The sequence below is a fragment of the Nyctibius grandis genome, chromosome W (genome assembly GCF_013368605.1).
Source record: "Nyctibius grandis isolate bNycGra1 chromosome W, bNycGra1.pri, whole genome shotgun sequence".
Lineage (NCBI taxonomy): Eukaryota > Metazoa > Chordata > Aves > Nyctibiiformes > Nyctibiidae > Nyctibius > Nyctibius grandis.
The window spans coordinates 6361159-6384207 of NC_090694.1; the positions used below are offsets into that span (position 1 = coordinate 6361159).

Sequence of the window (23049 nt, forward strand, 5' to 3'; positions counted from 1 at the left end):
CAAGTAAAGAAGTTTTTCCTCATATTGAGATGGAACTTCCCATGTTTCAGTTTGTGCCCATTGCCCCTTGTCCTGTCACTGGGTACCACTGAGAAGAGTCTGGCCCCATCCTCTTGACACCTGCCCTTAAGGTATTTGCAAGTATTGATAAGATCCCCCCTCAGTCTTCTCTTCTCCAGACTAAACAGACCCAGCTCCCTCAGCCTTTCCTCATAAGAGAGATGCTCCAGTCCTCTAATCATCTTTGTAGCCCTCCTCTGGACTCCTAACTATTTTTTGTGTGTCTAGTACATATGATTATTTTTGTATACTTAAAATAGCTTTGGAGGAAAAAACATTAGAAGCCACATCATCTATAAACAAACTTCTTAATTATATGTTTAGCATATATTTATATAAATTTCCATTTACAATATTTGTTAATCTTATAAGAAAATACACTTAAAATCTCATGAAAGATGCACTAAAATATAATTCTTGAATATTTTTAACTGACTTTACCAAAATTTAAAACAAAAATGTTCTTCTAAAAAGTGAAAGAAGGTCTTTGGAAATTCCCCTGACTCTCTCTGCAAATATCTTTTCAATGGTGCAAACTTTTAAATGCTAAAAAAACTGAAGGCCACTTGTTTCTCAAAAGTGGATGTTTTATGCTTTTCCCTTCATCATTCATTCCATGCTATTGAAACAGGCTGAATGGGGCTTAGTACCAGTGAGTTTAAATTGCTAAACAAGAGGCAAGTCTCATCATGTGTTTTGAATATCTACAAGAAACATACAAAGAATTATAGCTGATTATGTTTTTCTCTATTCTTGATAACACTCCAGTTGCTTCTGAAAGATATGTCCGGTTCCCCAGCCTGGGAAGAGTAGTTCATGAATAACTGTCTTTAAGAATTAGAAAATACGTTATAAACTCACACCATGTCTCTTTTTAGAACAAACTAGCATGCTCACATATTTTACCATTTATTTTTAAAAGCACAGGAATGTTATATAATTATGCTTAGGCTTTTCAGATTTCCAGTCTGGAATATCTAATGAAGAAGTATTCCAGTCTCCCCTGTTCTATGTGTATGTGTGCCATCCTTCAATTCTTCCTGGGTTCTGATTTTGCATTTCTAATGAAGCTGAACTGACAAAGCGTGAAAGTGGTCTAAAAGGAAAAACAAAGAAAGTGACCCTGCTTTCACTGTTCCAAGACTAATCAATATTCCAGAAGCTCAGCTTTCCCCTCTTCTGATGTGTTTTTATTTTTTTCAGAGTTGAGCTAACAGTCTCCTCCCCTTTCCTTAAGTTACAGTGATAGTAAATTGCTGTATTCCAGAGCATATGCAGATTGTTTTCTCTGTCTCCTGCTCGCTCAACTTTGCAGCTCTGTTGTATTTGCTGGGAAACCCCTACCTTAACTGCTACCACCGTGTTCTTAGAGTACTGAAGATCTGAAAAGGTGAGCCGATCGTTTCACTTGGTGGTGTTTTGAGTATGGAGTCTTAATTTTTCACTCTCTTCCTTTGCATGTTATTTAATGTAATGATCTTTTTGGCTGTACCCATGTTCTTTCTTGATTTTAATGTAATGTAAGTTATAAAGGACAGATTAGCTGCATTAATCATCTTGGAAAGAAAAAGCACTGTGAATGAATCTGTTTTTTTACAAAATACTGAAAATTAATTGTTCTGAAAAAAATCCTTCTTGCACACAGTAGTCGTGTCCAAGCTAGAATACTTACTAATTTAAATATCCAGTTCAGTCTAAGAATGTTTTCACTCTCTGAAGAAGCAAAGCACATATCATTCTGTTAAAATTCAGAGAGAATATTGCACTAGCCAATCTTCAAACATATGGTAAAAGCAGTGAACAAATACCATCAAAATAAATTTGTTACAACATGGTATTTCCTCTAAAACATGCTGTTTGAAAACCTTATGTATTTATATTTTAAGTGCTTCCTAAAAAAAGGTATTTTGGGACTAGATTTATTAAAAGTAAGATGTTAGAGTTGGACTGTGTATAAATGGAGAGTGATTTCAGTGGAAGCAACTAACTCTATCCATTTATGAATTTCCAATTTCTTCATAAAAACATGCTGGTGTATTAAATAACACTTCAGAAAACAGGATTCTCAGTCTGGAAAACACCTTTGTACAGATTCCATTATTAAATAAATTCATACCAAGCAGCCACAAAAAAAAATCATTTTAAAATGAAAAATAATGTCCTAATGAAGGATTTTTAATATTAAAACATTTTAAGGTTGATTCAGTGTGTAATTTCTTAAAATCAGATTATATCCCCATAATTGCTGTCAGATCAAGCTAAGCATCACTTTGCAATGCGAACTTGTATTACAGTCTGAAGCGACAAGCTAAGTGGGATATAAGTTCTGATGTTTTACAGATGTGCTCTAAATAATTTATAGACTTCAAAGATGAATGTTATCAACATAAAATTGTCAAAGAAAAGTCTTCTAAATAGTGGTTGAGGGATAAATAAACTATTCCTGCTGTGTTTTGCCACATGAAAAGGAGGAATTCAGCCAATGCATTCAACCATTTAAAAACATCTGAAATGCAGAACATTTTAAACTTTCCAGTTCAAGCAAAATATTTCTCTCCAGTGGTTAATGCGAAGGTGAGCTAGAATTTTTTTCAGATAACATGGGCCTGCTAAACAGATGAAAAGCAAGCCTGACATAGTTTTAAATATTATAGCACCTTATGCTTCTATGAATTGTACCAATTTTACATTAGTATGTCTCTAGTAACTGCAAAGAAAATTACTCATGGGTTTTACAGCATGACAGCAAATTCATATTAATTTCTGAAGACACAGGGCATATATCTGATCAGTCCATGTAATCCTTCTTTCAAAGAGTTCTTCTAACGGTCATTGAGGCTATTTATCAAAAACTGCAATCAACAACTTAGATATTACAAATAATATACATTTTACTGAAACATGAGGAATATTTACTTCCATGTAAGCATATAGCTAATCATTCCTCTAAAATCTTATTGCAATATTTGATATTTCTTGTCATACAGGTTTCTCCAGTACCTCCCACAGAAAAGGGTCTTCCACTTTTCTGAAGGGATATTGACAGAAGTTAATTGTAAGAGAAAACTTTCTGCAAGTTAGATGACTAAAGGTAACAGAGAAGATCCAAAAACTGGAAGTAGGATGGAACGCTTTCAACAAGGAGTCCGGAAACGTACACTTTTGGCAAAAAAGAAAGTGCAGAGCATAACAAAGGATGATGTTAAAAGTTATTTATTGAGGAATGCCTTTGTGCTCTTCACCGTTGTTGCTGTGATACTTGGTGAGTAATTTGTTCAATAGGAATATTCTGTTCTCCAGTGCATTTGACAATGACGATTTGCTAGGGCAATTTGCATTACAAATGAGATCCCAAATTCTTCTGCACTGATAAGAATGTTCTGGCTTGGAGAGTTTTGGCTTTGACAGCTGCACATTGAAGTTTTAGAAAGAGCCGTTTTAATTATTCTAGTATTCCTAAGGAGAATTTTGGTGAAAGAAATCAGCTGTTTTATGGATTCTTCTCTTAAAGAATCAGGTACAATAACTGAATTGAATGTTCTCAGTTAAATCTTTTTCTATCAAAACCAGCTGCAGAAAAATGCTCAGGATATAACTTTTATTTACCTAATCTACCCAAAATTAACACCTTGCAATGACAAACAGAAGTCCTCAATGAATGAAATTAAAATTAAAGGGTGACATTTCTAAGCAAAGGTACATATTAGAGCCTCAATCTTTTCAGTTTTCCCTTGATAAATGCAAAACAATCAAACCTAAGTACAAGCTTATGTACTCTCAGTCGCTCACAATCTTACACATGCATCTTTCAGATGCAATTGGGGCAACAGTGGAAATTCTACTTGTTCAAAGGACTGCAAGATAGCACTTGATTAAATGCCTTTTTAGAGTGTATGGAGAGGAATCCAGAACAAAAAACAACATTTAGATTTGGAATGCACCAAAACGTTAACTTAAAATATAGCTACACATTTTGAATTTACATTAGAAAGAGAATCTTCCGAGAAAAACATACACTTTTTTAAACAAAATTTCCTTTATATAATTATGTGATCACTTTTGGTAATTTTCCTTTAACTACAGATTAATTTTCTAAATGACACCAGACGATTCATGAAATACCATTCCTTATAGTGTGAGCAAGAACATTATGGTTTTACTGCACTATTTTAATTTTTATTTTGTAATTAGTTTAAAATATAAAACTGCGAATCTGCTAATCAAAACCCAAATGTTAGCACTTAAAGACAGGAGTATATATCCTACACCTACATAGGCCCTAATGTCCTTGATGATGCTGTTCCACACAAATCTGCTTACTATGTTTCCACAACTTTTTTAGGAATTAAAATTTTAGAGCTTTACCATTATTGTTGCTTGATACCACATCTTCAGGATTATTTTAAATTAATTTTAGGTTTGATGGTCTTTTTTCTGTGAGACAATTATATGAATTTTCATATGGGTAAAATAAAGTACTTCATTGCTATAACAGAAATGTCATTCTCTCATATTTATCAACAATATTTGATCACAAGTGCTTTTAATTACTAAATAAGAATTTGTTCAATGCAAAAAACCCATTAATATCAGGGGTAAAAAATTTAGGCATTTTATCTACAATGGTCAGGAAAGGCAGAACAAACTAAGCAGGTTTTGAAACACTGTCCAATCATCTCAAAGGAATGCAATTCTTAGACTGCTGACTGTCTATACTGCACAAGACCAAAGCACTCTTGCAATTTTTTCACTGTCATCTACCTCGTGTGACGCCCATAAATTTGGCAATGTGAGAACAGAAATGTAGGCTGGACAAATGTTTTTACTGTTATTGCATGTTCCAATTAGCTTTAGATGACTAGCGACAAACGTCTGACCACAGCTCCACTACCACCTACAGCAATGACAGCGTACCAGTTAGGCTGGGACACAAGTTGGAGAACTGATGAAAATGTACAGCCTGGGATGAGCTGGCTACTCAAATTCTGCTCATGAACCTAAAGACATATCTGGTATAATATCTGGAAAAAGGTCTTCTCATTACTATGATGGAATATTAAAAATTTTCTCACATTTGTTATTTGTGGTGCAATTTTACGGTATATATATGATTAGAACAACAAGTTCACACTTGGTAGCTCATAAAAAGGTAAAACTTGGCTTCTTTTTGACCTTTTTTTTTCTGTTGTGGAAATAGGGAAGAAGTAGGGAAGAGTTGGCTAAAGAGTTTGGAAAACACTCAGTGGTTGAACTCCATCTGTCTAGTTTGTCAAGGACTAAATTGTTATAATCTCTCAGTTGTTTGGTGATCTGTGGAAAATCAGATGGTGGCATTGATCCCTTTCCTAGCAGACAGTAATCAACATTGCAAAATTAACCCACCAATTAGCACTGCTGGCTGTCTCATCAGAGATGCTTGGATGTGAATGTAGGTGGAAACCAAACTATACTCAGGTCAGGGTTGAATAATTTACAAGAAACAATGCTTAATGCTCTCTGTAATCTAAACAGACAGATGACATCAGTTTTTAGGGCTGTTGGTTCAGCAATTTTCATAAAGACTAAACTCCGGGAAAGCAAAATTTTAAAGAGCACAACATTTCTTCAGAAACATTTATTTCAGGCCTCTTTTGTCAAGGGAATGATGTGAAAAAGCCTATTTAATAGAGAATGTCCAACTTCTTTGCTGAGCAGGATTGATGCTGTTAGAGGTTAAGTGGATAGGACCACACATCTTAGCCCAGTTTCAGGACTGTAGTTTATAACAGGCACTTGAGTTTGTCAGATGACTTTGTCTGTGGAAACATGCACTTTCTTATGAAGTGTGTAGCTGCAATATGCATTTGTTTGTTTTGCATACTGATATACTGATATTTTGCAGGCAGAGCAGAGATTTTCTGGCATTCACATGATAAGGAGAAATATAGCTGTTTACCCTAACTTCTGCTGTTACTCTGATTCTGAACTGAATTCTAAACTGAATTCACTAGCTGTTGCAATACAAAAGCAATTAATCTTTAAAAACCTAATTATAAAGGTGCCAGAAGTTATAACTCATGTTGAGAATTGCTTACGCACTGTCCTCTATTTCCCCAAAACCTCAAAAAAGGTCCTTCTGACTTCACATTTTGCATAGTTAGGGTCTGTCTACACATCATCCTTATCATCATTGTTGCTATTTTTAGTGAAATTTAAACTGCTTTCAAGCCCTTTGAGAAACTTTGAGAAAAACGCGGTCAGTGAGTTACAATGAAGTGTTTCAGATTCTGCTGGCACACCTAGAAATATTAAATTAGTTTTTTTTTGCAGTGGATCTTGGCAAGAGCCAATGGATGAGAACAATTATGTGAGGCAAATTTGGGAAGTTGACCATTGGTGAATTCAGTTTCATGACGACCAGGAGCAATTTAAGGTAGGCTAGGGGTCCTGGTGGCTCATGGAAAATCTGCAGGAAGTCTTACAAACTTTGAAGTGCTAGCCAAATTGCTGGCAAAATCTCAGGCACTGCCCTCTCTCCCACGCTACTTAGCTTCATCATCCTGTCCTCAAAATGCCTTACTTTCAGATACCTTTCCTTCAGCAGACTGTCTTCATTCACTGCTACCTACCTCCCATTTTCCAAAAATGCCACAGAGTCCAGACTACTCTGTCAGGACTCTTAAATGCCAAAGGATCTCCTGTGTATTCTGAAGTTGTACTGAAAAAAAGATTGAGACACACAGAGCTGCTGAGCAGAGATCCTGAGAAGCTGTTCACAGAGAAATACTGTTTTAATTGATGGTCTCAGTGAAGTAGAGAGAGACTGTGGAGTAAGTACTATAAAAAGCAATTTCTGCATAGTTAAGAAGCCATCATAGCTCCAAATTGTTAGCTAAAATCCTCTTTACACTGCTGAAGTTATATGCCACAGTTGTCCACTGGGACATTCAAGGGGGACAGAGATGGATCCAGTTCTGGTTTCTGGCTACCTCCCCACTGAAGGGAGTGCAGGACTGGTTGTGTCATGGAACCCAGTCCTCTGTAATTACAGGCAATCTCACAATTGATATAAAATGTAGATAGGCCCATACAACTTCTGTTCTGCAACAACAGCATGCACCATATATAGGATCCCAAAACTTTCCAAAATCCTTATAAAAAAAAAAATAGTTAAAAGTACAGGAAGAAGACAGGAGAGGTGAAGGCATTACCAATGTCCCTATGTCCCTGAAAAAGCAGAGAGTTAAATAAAGCCTGCAGATGCTCCTTCATAATACAGAAGAAAAAAAAAAAACAAACCAAAAATAAAACCTCCACAATCTAAAATATCTGAACAGTGAAAAGTTGTGCAGAGTAGCAGGTTCCCTTATCTCAACACACTGCTGGTCTGAACAATAAGTTAAAATGACTCCAAAGAGGTAAAAGTCTGTGGTACACAGGTAGACAGAACCTTGGATAACACCCACAAAAAAGAAAAAAAAGTCTTTTGTCTATTGAAGGGACATCTTCTCTGCTACTGGCATATCCTCTGTATCCACTGAAGACCAAGACTGACATACCCAGAGAAGGGTATTTGACCTCATTACACACTGACAATGAACACGGTAGCAGTGTCTAAGGCAGCCTTGGTAAAATTTGCATGAGAATAAAGCAAAAATTTATCACTATAGGAGAAACAGCTGTGGGAGGTGAGTCCTAGGTGAGAAAACATAAAGAGAGAAATGTGATACCAGACAAAAGGTTAAGATATATACAAGAAAATCAAGACAGTTTAGGGACAGCTAGGGAGAAATTAATTCTATTTATGCTGAACTTAGAGGATGATTCTGTCCCAATGCTCTCCTAAAGAACCTGCCCAGCACAACTGCTCGTTCTCACCAAGTGAAAAAAACCTTCCTAAGTAATATCTTGAAAACATTGCTAAGCAAAACCTTAATTCTATTTGAAGTTAAGAAATATTTATAACTTTGGGGAAAATATTTAAACAGACACTGTAAGATCCAGAGTAACAGTTAAAAATTCAAAGATGATCCTTTTCCAAAAAGAGAAAAAGTATAGAAATACAAAGAACTTTAATTCTGCTATTAAGTAGACAGTAATAAAAGTCAGACTGTGAAATATAAACAGTATGCTAGTTTAGCAGTTACTTTCAAAATAAAATTATGTTAATTTATTATCACAATCTTAATTTCTACATTCTGGTAGTACTGAAATGAAACAGCAGTGGTTGTTGAACTGCCATACATGGCATAGAGTAACAACAATACAGTTGGCTACTTTGTGAATCACAATTGTGCATTATGGAGACAGTATCTGTGCATATTTACAGAGTAAAGGTAAAAATGTGCTAAATACAACCTTACTACCTTCTTATTTGCTCTAAATTGTCATATCAGTGGACTTGCAAAGTGGTGCTGAAAAGTAACATTTCTGAGCGGTCATAAAACAATTCAGAGAAACATACATTCACTGCACTCTTCATAGAATCACAGAATCACAGAATCACAGAATGGTAAGGGTTGGAAGGGACCTCTGGAGATCATCTAGTCCAACCCCCTGCCAAAGCAGGTTCACCTAGAGCATGTTGCACAGGGTCACGTCCAGGCAGGTTTTGAATATCATCTCCAGAGAAGGAGACACCACAACCTCCCTGGGAAGCCTGTACCAGTGCTCTGGCACCCTCCAAGTAAAGAAGTTTTTCCTCATATTGAGATGGAACTTCCCATGTTTCAGTTTGTGCCCATTGCCCCTTGTCCTGTCACTGGGTACCACTGAGAAGAGTCTGGCCCCATCCTCTTGACACCTGCCCTTAAGGTATTTGCAAGTATTGATAAGATCCCCCCTCAGTCTTCTCTTCTCCAGACTAAACAGACCCAGCTCCCTCAGCCTCTCCTCATAAGAGAGATGTTCCAGTCCTCTAATCATCTTTGTAGCCCTCCACTGGATTCTCTCCAGTAGTTCCTTGTCTTTCTTGAACTGGGGGGGCCCAGAACTGGACACAGTACTCCAGGTGTGGCCTCACTAGGCAGTGTAGAGGGGGAGGATAACTTCCCTCGACCTGCCGGCCACACTCTTCCTAATGCACCCCAGGATACCATTGGCCTTCTTGGCCACAAAGGCACATTGTTGGCTTATGGTGAACTTGTTGTCCACCAGGACTCCCAGGTCCTTCTCTGCAGAGCTGCTTTCCAGCAGGTCAACCCCCAGCCTGTACTGGTGCATGGGGTTATTCCTCCCTAGGTGCAGGGCCCTACACTTGCCTTTGTTGAACTTCATGAGGTTCCTCTCTGCCCAACTCCCTAGCCTGTCCAGGTCTCGCTGAATGGCAGCGCAGCCTTCTGGTGTATCAGCCACTCCTCCCAGTTTTGTGTCATCAGCAAACTTGCTGAGGGTACACTCAGTCCCTTCGTCCAAGTCATTGATGAATAAGTTAAACAGTACTGGAACAAGTTAAACAGGACTGCTTATGAAAACGTAGGCACTGGTGAGCTTCTCGAAACTCTCTCTAGAAATTCAATTTAAATTTATTTACGTAATACCACTTCTTACAAAGCAGATTTCAAGGCTATCCTGGGTGGAATGCAGTACAGTAACAGCATGAGATATTTAGGATGTTTACGTGGTTCCTAAGAGATTTTACAAGCAATTTCCCTGAATGCTAGTAGAATATGGCAATCAACCATGCAACCAAAAGATATGTTACAACAGAAACAGTGGTCATCTTAAAGCCTGTCAAGAAACAATTTGTGTTTGTATGAGCATCAAAGGAGACTAAAAAGACATTTCAGTAGCAAATGAACTAGACAGCATGTTCAGTTGTTTATGAATTCCTGAAACTTTCATTCATCTGGCTTAAATTTCTCACATAATTTCTTGAAAAAAAAGGCATCTAAAAGTTTCCAGAGATTTTATGATATCAAAGAAAAAATAGTTTTATAAAATATTTATCTTTTTAGGTGAATCAAGATAAAGTGCATTTGAAAAACTATAGAAAGAAATCCAATATTAAAGAGAAGTAAATAAAGAAATTAGATCTTCTGGATTTTAATAAGGCTGCTAAAAAAGATAGATATAAATGCAGGCATTCTGATACTTTATACTGTAGCATTGACTTTTAAATCAGGACAAATAGCAGCTGAGAGATATTAATTGACTTTTTTATTTTTTCATGCCTTGTTAAAAAAATCACGTGTTCTGGAACCAGCAACTGTGCAAAATAATCCATGCAGTCACATTAGTTGTGTATATCCTCTGTCCATCCTCCCAATTCCTTTCATTTACTGTGCATTCCATTTGTATTTCATTCAGTTTCAGATTAGAAATCAGCATCTTTGGGATTTATCATATTTTGTCATATATTTGTTTCTCAGCATAATACAGCCTGGAGCTTTGGAGCAATAAGGCAATGCAAGTGATAAATAAAAAAGTAAGGAGCTAAGACATTTCTTCTTCATACACTAATTTCTTTAAATGTGTTCTTCAGAGAATATGCTATGATATCTACAATGTATATTAGAAAACAACTAGGCTCCTGACCAAGGAACTTTAAATTAGATCATTGACACAAGAAAAAATAGAGGGTATGGAATAAGGAAGACACTACTGAAAATAGGGAAAGAACAAATGGAAATTATTCTAGAGAAAATTTAGTAAGAGTTGGATTATTCCATGCATTATGTCATAGAATCATAGAATGGTTTGGGTTGGAAGGGATCTTAAAGATCATCTAGTTCCAACCCCCCCGCCATTGGCAGGGACACCTTCCACTAGACCAGGTTGCTCAAAGCCCCATCCAACCTAGACTTGGATGCCAAGCCAACAGACTTGAAATTGTACAGACACTGTTCATACTTTTAATCAACAGGATGAAACCACAGAGTGTATAACTTTTTAAAAGCCATACAAAATAAGTTTATTTTGATAATAGATTTTATAAGGCATTTTTGAACAAAAGAGGAAAATAATAGGTCCAATGAACTGTACAACAGTGAAGAGGAAAACGGTTAAAAGCAGGAAAAGAGGCAAAGAAAACCAGAAGGATAACAGGAGAATCAAAATAACAAAGTCTTAGTTACTCATATTCTGTAGTTGTCCTCCCATGTCCTTTCTCTTAGCAGTAGTTATATTCACCTTTTGAACCTTGTTCAATTCTGTAAATTGAAGAAATGCATTTTCTTTCTTGAAATTTGACATGTCTACATACTTTCTATTGGCATGGATATAAGATCATGAATGGAAATCAGCTTGAAGTGTGTGCTTGGTTTTCACCATTTACTGTACCTCGGCATAATTGAAAATTAATTTATTCAAAAAGTCTATAAAAGATGAGGCTTAAGTGTTAAGCATTATTTACACAGAAACATAAGCTGCTCCCTCAAAATGGCTCTAGTAAATGCTCTGTTTTTACCATCCACAATGACTAATTTAAAAAAAAGATTAAAATTGCCTTTGTATTAATATAGCAGGGAATTCCTGGGAGTACTGACCAAAGGCAGTTGATAAATAACACTACTGCATACAATTTGATGTCTTTTAAAATAATTTTGACTTGGGAATACATACATTAAACAAACATGGATGTACAGTCTAGTCCTTCAAAGCCTAAAACGTAAGCAAAGGAAGCTGCATATGGAATCCAAATCTCAGAGCTGGGTGGTTTTTTAGTGCATGGGGAAGAGCTAGGAGACTCAAAAGGGTAACCCCACAAGTCCACAAACTAAGCATGTAACTGCCTAAAACTTGCCAGGAGAAAAAAAAAAAAAAAACAGGATTACATTCCTACTCCCACTCCTTTCTGAGTGAGTCAGGACTATGCCAGATACTTTCACCCAGTGAAGATCCAGAAGCACAAGAGCCCTCATCTTGGGAATGGTGTCACCAGTGCTTGAGGAATTGGCTCACTCTTTTCCTTTCAAAAGGCAAGTTACAGGAGGATGCAATTCCACCATTCCTTTCAAAGTTGTATCCTCAGACAGAAGGAAATGCAAGAATTCTAAAGGCAAATACATATGCCAAGAGAGCAAAAGACAGCATGATGTTTTACCTAATGGCTAAAACACTCATCTATAACAGGGAGCCCCAGGTTGTGAAGCAATCCTTGGAGCAAGAACAGTAACACAGGGCATCCAAAATCCAGGTGATTCTCTGCATGGGTGTGTCAAATGTGCTCAGTTTCTAGATTCCCAGGACTTAGCATGGAATTAGGCAAATAGATGTTTAGGTCATGGCAATTCTGAGAAAAACACAAGCAGAACGGTGAGAAGTGAGGGGTCTTCCAAAACAAATGGAGAAGTGTCCATTAACTTTATAGATTTTCCACAACTAAGCTTTTTTATCTAGAGGTACTTTGAAGGTCACAATTTGGACTCCAGTACTTACTATGTAATTAAGTATTGTTTCAGGTGCCAGTTTCGCTTTGCCATTTTTGTGACCTTTAAGATAGGGAAATTCTGCCGTGCTGAATAATGCTTAACAGTGAAAAGAGAGTCATCATAATCTATATGGAGGCTACATCTAAATTAATCCTCTATGCTACAATGTTTTCAGAATTACAGACCACCCACTGTATCCTTCAAATGACTTAACTCACATAAAGTTAGGCAATGAAAAGGCTTACATCAGACCTCTTTTTAATCAACTGAAATAAAACACTTTTTGCAATTCATATATTGAAAGAGACTGTTGACCAGTAAACTGAATAGATGGAAGGTTCCATCCATTTAGTCATATTGAGGCTTTTAGGGATGAAGTGTCTCAACTAACAAAACCAAACAGCTAGGGACGGAAAGCATCCTAGCTATCTTTTTAAAAAGATGGTAGCATGATTCCATGAATTTTAGTCATGAACCTGAATTCCTTATCAAAAGAATTCACTGAATGATAAACATAAATAAAGGATTCCAGTAATACTTACAACTGATATGGCAAGAGTCTTGTATTCTACAATGGGGAATCCTTCTCAGTCTGTCCAGGTTGCTTGCATGTGTCAGCAAAATACTGGATAAAAAAGAATCTTTAAAATCTTTTAACAGTCTGCCACATGAGTTATGTTCCAAGACCCAAACAGTTCCAGCATAGGCATATTTAGGTTCATCAAAACGGTTCAAAGAGAATATAAGGAAAACCAGAAAGCAAGGAAGGAGTGGGTGATATATAAGGGGGGGTGAGGGTGGGGGGAAGGTCCAAGATAAAATTATGAAAAAAAAAAATGAAGATCAAAATCAAAAGCACGCAAGGGAATTGGTGAGTCTGTCGTTCTTGCGGCGAGCAAATAAAGAGATTAAGAACAATTGCGATTTTGTTGGCAACTTGAAGTATTTATCACTAGAGAAGTTATTTACCTGTTTGTCTCAATTAAATACAGTTGTGGCCTTATCTGAAAGTGATTGTTAGAAGAAAAGGTGTCAGAACAAAATGGTAAATTAAGCAGAAACAAATGACCCGAAGAACAAGAGCATTCATTCCAGAGCTCTGCAGGAACATAAGAATGAAATGACTGTGCAGCTAACAAAAACATACAATGTCCCATTAAACTGGTAGGAGCCCGATTCTCTTACTGGCTCTAGCCCAATTTCTCTTATGGAACAAAATGTTATTTGCTTGCTGGTTAAAAGGTTTTCTGAAAGAGCACTATTAACAGTGCTACTAACTGATATTTTAGTGCATCATTCTACCTAGTTTAAGGTAATCTTTTCCAGTTATTATGAAGTTCTCTATTTCCTGCTGGAAAAGAAAAAGTAAGTCTGTACCTCATCTATTAAAGAAAAGGATATTGATACAGACCTTATTTAACAGTGTTTTGAAATTTAACTCTTATTGATGTGTTCTATTTGAACTGGTGAGCACTAATATGGAAAAAGCAGCTCTTGCACTGTCATTAATATATCACCTAGTAATTTTCTCTTTAAATACCCTTGAGTGATTTTTGATCAATTAAAAAGTAAAACTGCTAGATTTTCTACTTTCTGCATGAAAATACAGTAGAGGGCATGGACATTTAAAAAAATATTAACTCCAAATAATGGTGTGATCTTAATTCCTGTGTGTTTCTGAAATAAAATAGAGAATAGAAGCTCATAAGGATTATTTTTAAAAATTGAGACTTTACTTCTTTAACAAAACTGCTGCTATTGTTCAATTAAAACCATCATGCCAATTTTGGGGGCTTCTTTATGCTCTTAAAATTGTCAATTATTTGCAGTAGTGAAAAAACCCAATCCTTCTCTATTAAATTTTTTTATCTAATTCTTCTAAGTAGGCCAAGGAGGAGGATAGATTTAAACTTCCCTAAACTTCTTGAATGAGCACTTAGATGTGGGTAAAGCCCCATCGCTCACCTTCTAAGAGTTATGGTTCATTTTTTTTTACTGATGTGGTGTTTTAAACCCATGTGTAGGTGTGCAACTTATTTCATCCATGCAACACAAAGAATCATGTGAAAGAGTTTTATACCATTGTGAGACCAAGGCATTTTGTATTACAATTAAGAACTTCTTATTTTTCTCCATGGAAGATTTTAAAATTAATTTTCAAATTTAGTTTAGGAAATTATATATAAGTTGATGATACTCGGGTAGATCACTCGATTTTTTTTACAAACTTGTTTGTAAAAAAACAACCAAACAAAAAAGAATAAACAGCTCCATAACTAATCTATTCCTAAAAAACTGAATAGCATAAAAGTATTATTCCTGAGGGAAATGGCTGATGTAGTTGCCAAGCCACCCTCCATGATATTTGAAAAGTCATGGCAGTCAGGTGAAGTCCCTGGTGACTGGAAAAAGGGAAACATTGCACCCATTTTTAAAAAGGGTAGAAAGGAGGACCCTGGGAACTACCAACCTATCATCAGCCTCACCTCTGTGCCTGGGAGCTCCAGCCCCTATGACAGACACCGCAGCTGCTCCAGCACCCACAACAGGAACTGCAGATACTCAGACCCTGCCAGTCCCTATGCAGGCATCATGGCTACCCCAGAGGCTATTCAGATTTCTGCACTGGGTCCTGCGATCACCCAACTCCAGGCAGCACTTGCTGTGAGTAGCGAGACTTTGGCAACAAGCGCTGCAGCTAATGCGCCTCCAGCGATGGGTGGTGCAGCTAACTTAGGGATTCAACCAGTGCCGTTAACAGTCGCCCCTGTACAGAAGATAAAAAACACAAAAAGAGCAGGTCATGATGGCCTACCAGGGACATCACAGGAGGCCAAGCCAGAGGTAGCAACTCGATCCCTATCCCTGAGTGAGCTGTGAGATATACATAAAGAGTACAGCCGTCATGAAGGCGAGCAACTTGTTACTTGTCTGCTCCGCTGCTGGGATAACAAAGCCAATGGTCTCAAGTTAGATGGTAGAGAAGCCAAGCAGCTGGGACCAATGGCTAGAGAAGTGGGTATTGATAGGGGTCTTGCAAGTGGTGCAGAGCCCCTCATTCTCTGGCAGCGACTCCTGCAAAGCGTGAAGAACAGGTATCCCTTTAGAGATGATGTCATATACCACCCAGGCAAGTGGACAACCATTGAGAGAGGTGTTAAGAATCTGAGGGAAATAGCTGTGTGGGATCTGATTTTTGATGACCTGGATGACCCACAGACACCACTAGATCCAGATGCACTCAGAGTTACCAGACCCATGTGGTGCAAGTGGGTACTGAGCGCGCCAACATTGTATGCCAACACATTATCATTATTTAGTTGGGGAGATGCCGAAGCACCAATGGTGGGTGACATAGATAATCGGATGCAGGAATATGCAGACAATCTCTTTTCCTCCCCACAAGACAGCATCTCTGCTGTGGAAAAACCATCTGACAAATCCACAGAACTGCTCGGTAAGCTGTTGGACAAATTGTCCCAGATGGAGGACAGACCCCGCTCCCCACCTGCACCGAAGAATGTCTCAGCCATCAGGAGACAGTGTTCCCCTGCAAGACCTGCTCAGGAGAGACAGTATACGTCACGAGGCACCCTGTGTTTTTTCCTGTGTGACCATGGAGAAGACATGAGGAAATGGGATGGAAAACCTACCTCGGCTTTACGGATATGTGTACATGAGTTGCAAGGTGAACCGATTAGGAATGGGGCTTCTTCCAGGAGATTTGTTGCTCCACTTTCCAATGGGAAGCTCTCCAGACAGCGTAGATGGGCTTTAGATCCCTATTTACCAGATGTGAATAATAGGGATCAAGTCTACGTGAGTTGCTTGAACCAAGATGTCCATAACGAACACTATGTTCAGAATTAGAGGGGCCTTGCCTCCAGCCAGGTGGAGAAGAGGGACAACCGTGCTTTTTGGACTGTGTGGATTCGATGGCCTGGCACATCAGAACCACAGCAGTATAAGGCTCTAGTGGACACTGGTGAACAATACACCCTAATGCAGTCAAACTATAGAGGGACAGAATCAATTTCTATCTCTGGCGTTACAGGGGGCTCCCAAGAGCTGACTGTATTGGAAGCTGAAGTGAGTCTGACTGGGACTGAGTGGCAGAGGCACCCTATTGTAGCTGGCCCAGATGCCCCATGCATTCTTGGTATAGATTACCTGAGAACAGGGCATTTCAAGGACCCGAGGGAGTATTGGTGAGCATTTGGTGTAGCGGCTGTGGAGATGGAAGTAATTGAACAGCTGTCTATCCTGCCTGGTCTATCAGAGGACCCTTCTATTGTGGGGCTGCTGAGGGTCAAGGAGCAAAAGGTGCCCATTGCTACTACAACGGTCCACCGGCGACAGTATCGTACTAATCGAGACTCCCTGATCATCATCTGTCAACTGGAGAACCAAGGTGTGATCAGCAAAACACTCTCCCCCTTCAACAGTCCCATATGGCCAGTGCGAAAGTCTAATGGGGAGTGAAGACTAACTCTGGACTATCGTGACCTGAAGGAAGTCATGCCACTGCTGAGTGCTGCTGTACCAGATATGTTAGAACTCCATTACAAACTGGAGTCAAAGGCAGCCAAGTGGTATGCCATGACTGATACTGCAAATGCATTTTTCTGTATTCCCTTGGTAGCAGAGTGTAGGCAACAGTTTGCTTTCACCTGGAGGGGCATCCAATACACCTGGAATCGATTGCCCCAGGGGTGGAAACATAGCCCCACCATTTGCCATGGACTGGTCCAGACTGCACTGGAAAAGGGTGGAGCTCTAGAACACCTGGAGTACATTGATTATGATATTGTATGGGGTGATACAGCAGGAGAAGTTTTTGAAAAGGGGGAAAAAGTAATTCAGATCCTTCTAGAAGCTGGTTTTGCTATCAAACGCAGTAAGGTCAAGGGACCTGCAAGAGAGATCCAGTTATTAGGAATCAAGCGGCAAGATGGCCACCATCAGATCCCAATGGACATGATAAACAAAATAACAGCCATGTCTCTGCCAACTAACATAAAGGAGACCCAAGCTTTCCTAGGCGTAGTAGGCTTCTGGAGGATGCACATTCCCCATTACAGTCAGATTGTGAGCCCTCTCTACGAAGTAACTCTAAAGAAGAATGACTTTAAATGGGGCCCTGAGCAACAACAGGCTTTTGAGCAAATTAAACAAGAGATAGTCCATGCAGTGGCCCTTGGGCCAGTCTGGACGGGACCAGATGTAAAGAACGTCCTCTACACCGCAGCCGGGAAGAATGGCCCTACCTGGAGCCTCTGGCAAAAGGCACCAGGGGAGACTCGTGGTCGACCCCTAGGGTTTTGCAGTCGGGGATATAGAGGATCAGAGGACCATTATACTCCAACTGAAAAAGAGAGAGTGGCAGCTGTTTTGCCAATGGACGGGGGTCAGCACAAAGGACACAGACACCAGGTTCAAAAGATCATGGAACAGATCCTCCTAGAAGCTATGTTAAGGCACATGGAGGACAGGGAGGTGATTTGAGACAGCCAGAATGGCTTCACCAAGGGCAAGTCCTGCCTGACCAACCTAGTGGCCTTGTATGATAGAGTGGCTACATCAGTGGTCAAGGGAAGAGCTACGGATGTCATCTATCTGGACTTCTGTAAGGCCTTTGACACGGTTCCCCACAACATCCTTCTCTCTAAATTGGAGAGCTATGGATTTGATGGGTGGACTGTTCAGTGGATAAGGAATTGGCTGGATGGTCACAGCTCAATGTCTGGATGGAGATCAGTGACAAGTGGTGTCCCTCAGGGGTCTGTATTGGGACCAGTACTGTTTAATAACTTCATCAATGACATAGTGGGATTGAGTGCACCCTCAGCAAATTTGCAGATGACACCAAGCTGAGTGGTGTGGTTGACATGCTTGAGGGACAGGATGCCATTCAGAGGAACGTGGACAAGCTTGAGAAGTGGGCCCTTGTGAACCTCATGAAGTTCAAAAAGGCCAACTGCAAGGTCCTGCATGTGGAGCAGGGCAACCCCCGGTGTCAATACAGGCTGGGGGATGAAGGGATTGAGTGCAGCCCTGCCGAGAAGGACTTGGGAGTACTGGTGTGTTTTGCCAATAGACGGGGTCAGCACAAAGGGTACAGACACCAGGTTCAAATGATGAGCTTACTTTTTCTTTAGTTTAAAGCAGCAATAGAATAGTAAGGGAAAATAATACAGCAGGAACAAAACAAAGCAAGGTGATAATCATTACTACATAGAATTAAGCATAGTGATTAAGAAAGATTCATCACCCATTGCCTTAATACTTCCATAGGATCATAGAATGTCCTGAGTTGGAAGGGACCCACAAGGATCATCGAGTCCAACTCCTGTCCCAGCATAGGACAGCCCCAGAATTCACACCATGTGCCTGAGGGCATTGTCCAAATGCTTCTTGAATGCTGTCAGGCTTGGCGCCATGACTGCTTCCCTGGGAAGCCTGTTCCAGTGCTCCACCACCCTCTGGGGGAAGAACCTTTTCCTAATATCCAACCTAAACCTCCCCTGGCATATCTTCCTGCCATTCCCTCGAGTTCTGTCACTGGTCGCCAGGGTGAAGAGGTCAGCACCTACTCCTCCACTTCCCCTTGTGAGGAAGCTGTAGACCGCAATGAGGTCTCCCCTCAGTCTTCTCTTCTCCAAGCTGAACAGACCTAGTGAATTCAGCTGCTCCTCGTACGGCTTCCCCTCTAAACCCTTCACCATCTTTGTGGCTCTCTTCTGGACACTCCCTAGTATCTTCATATCCTTTTTATACTGTGGTGCCCAAAACTGCACACAGTAGTCAAGGTGAGGCCGCACCAGTGCAGAGTAGAGCGGTACAATCACCTCCCTCGACCGGCTAGCAATACTATGCTTCATGCACCCCAGGACACAGTTGGCCCTCTTGGCTGCCAGGGCACACTGTTGGCTCATGTTCAACTTGCCATCGACCAGAACCCCCAGATCCCTTTCCGCAGGGCTGCTCTCCAGCCTCTCGTTCCCCAGTCTGTATGTACATCCAGGGTTGCCATGTCCCAGATGCAAAATCCTTCACTTTCCCTTGTTAAACTTCATGCAGTTGGTGATCGCCCACCTTTCTAATTTATCTAGGTCTCTCTGCATGGCCTCTCTGCCCTCAGGGGTGTCAACAGCTCCTCCCAATTTTGTGTCACCAGCGAATTTGGATAGTAGTCCTTCAAGTCCTGCTTCCAAATCATTAATGAAGATATTGAAGAGCACTGGCCCCAAGATGGATCCCTGAGGAACCCCACTAGTGACCGGTCACCAGCCTGATGTAGCCCTATTTACTATAACTCCTTGAGCCCTACCCATCAGCCAATCGTTCACCCATTGCATTATGTGTTTATCCAGCTGTATGCTGAACATTTTGCCCAGGAGGATACTGTGAGAGACAGTATCAAAAGCTTTACCGAAATCCAAAAAGATTACATCGACTGGCTTCCCTTGGTCAACTAGGTGGGTAACCTTGTCATAGAAAGAAATCAAATTTGACAACCCCATGCTGGCTGGGACCAATGACTGCATTGTCTTTGAGATGTGTTTCAATAACTCCCAGAATAGTTTTCTCCATAATTTTGCCAGGCACCAAGGTGAGACTAACAGGCCTGTAGTTACCGGGGTCATCCCTGTTGCCCTTCTTGAAGATTGGGACAACATTTGCCAACTTCCAGTCAACTGGGACCTCTCCAGATTCCCAAGAGCATTGAAAAATCATTGAGAGAGGTCTCGCTATGACGTCAGCCAGTTCTTTAAGTGCCCTTGGATGAATCCCGTCAGGCCCCATTGTCTTGTAGGGATCCAGCTGGAGCAGCAAATCCCGCACAAGTTCAGGGTTGATTAGGAGTGTATCATTCTCACAGTCATGGATCTCAGGCACAGGGCTCTGGGGGTCCCAGCGCCCCTCATTGGTGTTGAAAACCGAAGCGAAGAAAGCATTAAACGTCTCCCATTAAACTTTACCATCATCCAGAGCCGTACATCAGCTGGGGAGCCCCTGTTACAGCAAGGATTTGGAGAGCCTTTCCCAACAATTGGGAAGTCCTACGCAGTACGTCCACTCATAGGTGAGGTCTCCAAAGTCGCTGTAAGAGGGTCCAGCTTTTATACTATTGAATAAACAAGCTTACATAACTTCAAATGCGCAAAAGTCTGGTTTCACTCCGTTAGATCCACCCAAAGCCTGTCCAGGGCTTAAGGAGGAACTAAGGGAGTGTCTTTATCTATTTGGCTCTGACTACATGTTCCCAGACAAGGCCGGACACCTGGTTTCACAGCCTTGACAGCCTGCCTCTAAGCAAGGAAAAATAGATACGTTCTCATAACATGGATACATTCTCATGACTTTTCATTTTCACTAAGGATATTTTACCTAAGCTACACCTTTCATTAATAATCATGCATATTTCATTAACAATCAGATACTAATATTATATAATGTGTGGTTGGCGGTTCATCTAGAGGTCAACTTTAGTTCGGGGCCCATTGCTCAGGCCTCAGCAATTCATTTGGTCCTCTGACCTGTAGAGGGGTTTCTGGAGGAGAACGGTCATGTAATGAGCCAGAAGTATGAGAGTATGGAGTGAGGGCCTAGCTGCGTGACAAGAGTCAAGCCGACCTTGGAGAGAAGAGATGAGGAAAAACAGCAGCTGAGCAAACAAGAATTGAGGGAGTAGCCGAGGGGAGCCGAACACGGAGGAGAAGAAACAAGAACTGATGGAGCCAATTAAGAAAGGACCAGTGGCAGAGCAGTAGCCAATCAACACATCAAAGAAGAGTATGCTTGAAGTGTGGACAGTAATATTAACCAATAGCAATGCACATGCTTACAGCCAGGGAAAGTACAAAATGTATAAAAGGGACAGCTTATGTTTAATAAATGTCTTCACTTTGATTCACATTGGATTGTGTGGAGTCGTGTTTCTTCTCCTCACTGACCTATAGATGAACTACAACCTTCACATTTTTCTATTAATCTAATCTTAGATTTAGGTATTAGGTGTAAAGGCATCGCCTTTTGTTCTTCCGTTAATTTCTGCTCCTAAAATTAGAAATCTATTTTCCGAACTTATGTTCTAATTACAATGATAACATAATATTAATAACGTCAACAAGTTTCATTGTCCGTGTGTCCTCTTCTGTCTATGAAAATCAGTCAGTGTTTGCATTGGTCTTCATATCAAGTCACATGGATAATATCCTCTCCCAGATGGAGCGTTGTGGTAGATAAGTAATTTTAGTTGCACAGGATCTGTAAAACAAAATTCTATACAATCTAGTTATTCTCTCATATAACACTTAGTTACAGGGATATATTCCCATTTTCCTTGCCCAGGTTTCATGATTAGAATGGTTTTGTTATTATTTCTAAGACAGCTTGTAATCTAATTATTCGATTCAGATTATAAATGGGTTCTCTGGTAAATTGCTTGCAGAGTCAGTCCTCCGGTCAGGAGCGGTCCTCCGGTGGTGGGTGGGAACATGCACCAGCATCCCAAGCGAGAAGTTCTAAATACTTTAGGTCATTTTCATGCGAGACAGGAGAGGGTGGTAACATCCCTCATCTCCTCCTTCCGCACACTCCTCATGCTAATTGGGATGCCTGTGCATTTGTAGTCTTAGATTGTTCTCAAAATGGGTCGGTGGTCCCCCCTAGTTGTGGTGTCTGCTGTATGATCCCATTTCTGCACAAGTGTGTTGATGCCCCTTCTGCGTTGTTGTCAATCGTGGCCCTCGTGGTCAACACCGAGGCCAATGGTCATGCTACTCTGGTCCACGGGGGTTAACTGAAACAGACTTTAATTTGTAATTAAAACCAAACAGCCAAAATAAACAAACAATAGGAAAAAACAAGTCAATACTCTGATAACATTGAATGAGTTGTGGGTTCAGTATACCGGTCAGGGATATTATTACTGCACGACATGCAAAAGAATGATGATTTAAAGTGTGCACACACTCACTCACAAAGAGGAAAATCTCTCGCTCAAGGGTACCCAGATGATAAAATCACTCACCCAAAGAGAAAAGGGGTTAGGGTTTCCTCGAGTATCTCTGGGTGGCGTCCCGGTCCAAAGGGGAGAGTTCCCGTCCACAAACCACTGCTCCGAGGAGAACCACTCAGAGGGGGTTTCCAGCGGGGGTCACTTTTATATCCTGGTCTGTAGTCATACATGGTTATGCTCCAGAACCTTCTCTGGGTTGAGGCACCCCATTGGCTAGGACCCTGTCTTGTTCAGGACCTTCTCTAGGCCGATGCATCCTGTTGGTACAAAGGGTGAGGATGCTGCAGTCCTAGTGCCCTCTTTTTTTTTTTTTTCTTTCTCATGGAGGTGGGTGTACCTGCCACATTCCACCCCATACCATAGTCACAGTCCAGTTAGTTCCTTTGGCACAATGTTAGTTGTTGCCGCTTGTCTGCGGCAAGCTCCGTTCGGTTGCTGGCTGGCCTGAGGCTATCCGCACCCCAGGGCCATTGAGCACTGACACCAATGTGAGGATGCAACAAATGGCGTTTATTTAACTGCGCAACAGCCTTATATAGTCGTCTTGTCCCGTACGAACTCGCACGATAATGACACATCCTGCTCCTTTCGCCACGCCTACCTTCCGTTACAGCC

The 23049-nt window shown here is 40.4% G+C and overlaps 1 protein-coding gene across 4 annotated transcripts in view; it reads left to right on the plus strand.

Annotated features, from left to right (window-relative positions):
• The first annotated feature begins 3141 nt into the window (after window positions 1-3141).
• The window catches only part of LOC137675701 (excitatory amino acid transporter 1-like), a 138847-nt gene continuing 118939 nt past the window's right edge, over window positions 3142-23049 (plus strand). For all 4 annotated transcript variants that reach the window (XM_068421892.1, XM_068421893.1, XM_068421895.1 and 1 more), the window contains exon 1: window positions 3142-3322. In XM_068421892.1, coding sequence (XP_068277993.1) covers window positions 3142-3322 — 181 coding nt within the window. The remainder of the gene's footprint in view (window positions 3323-23049) is intronic.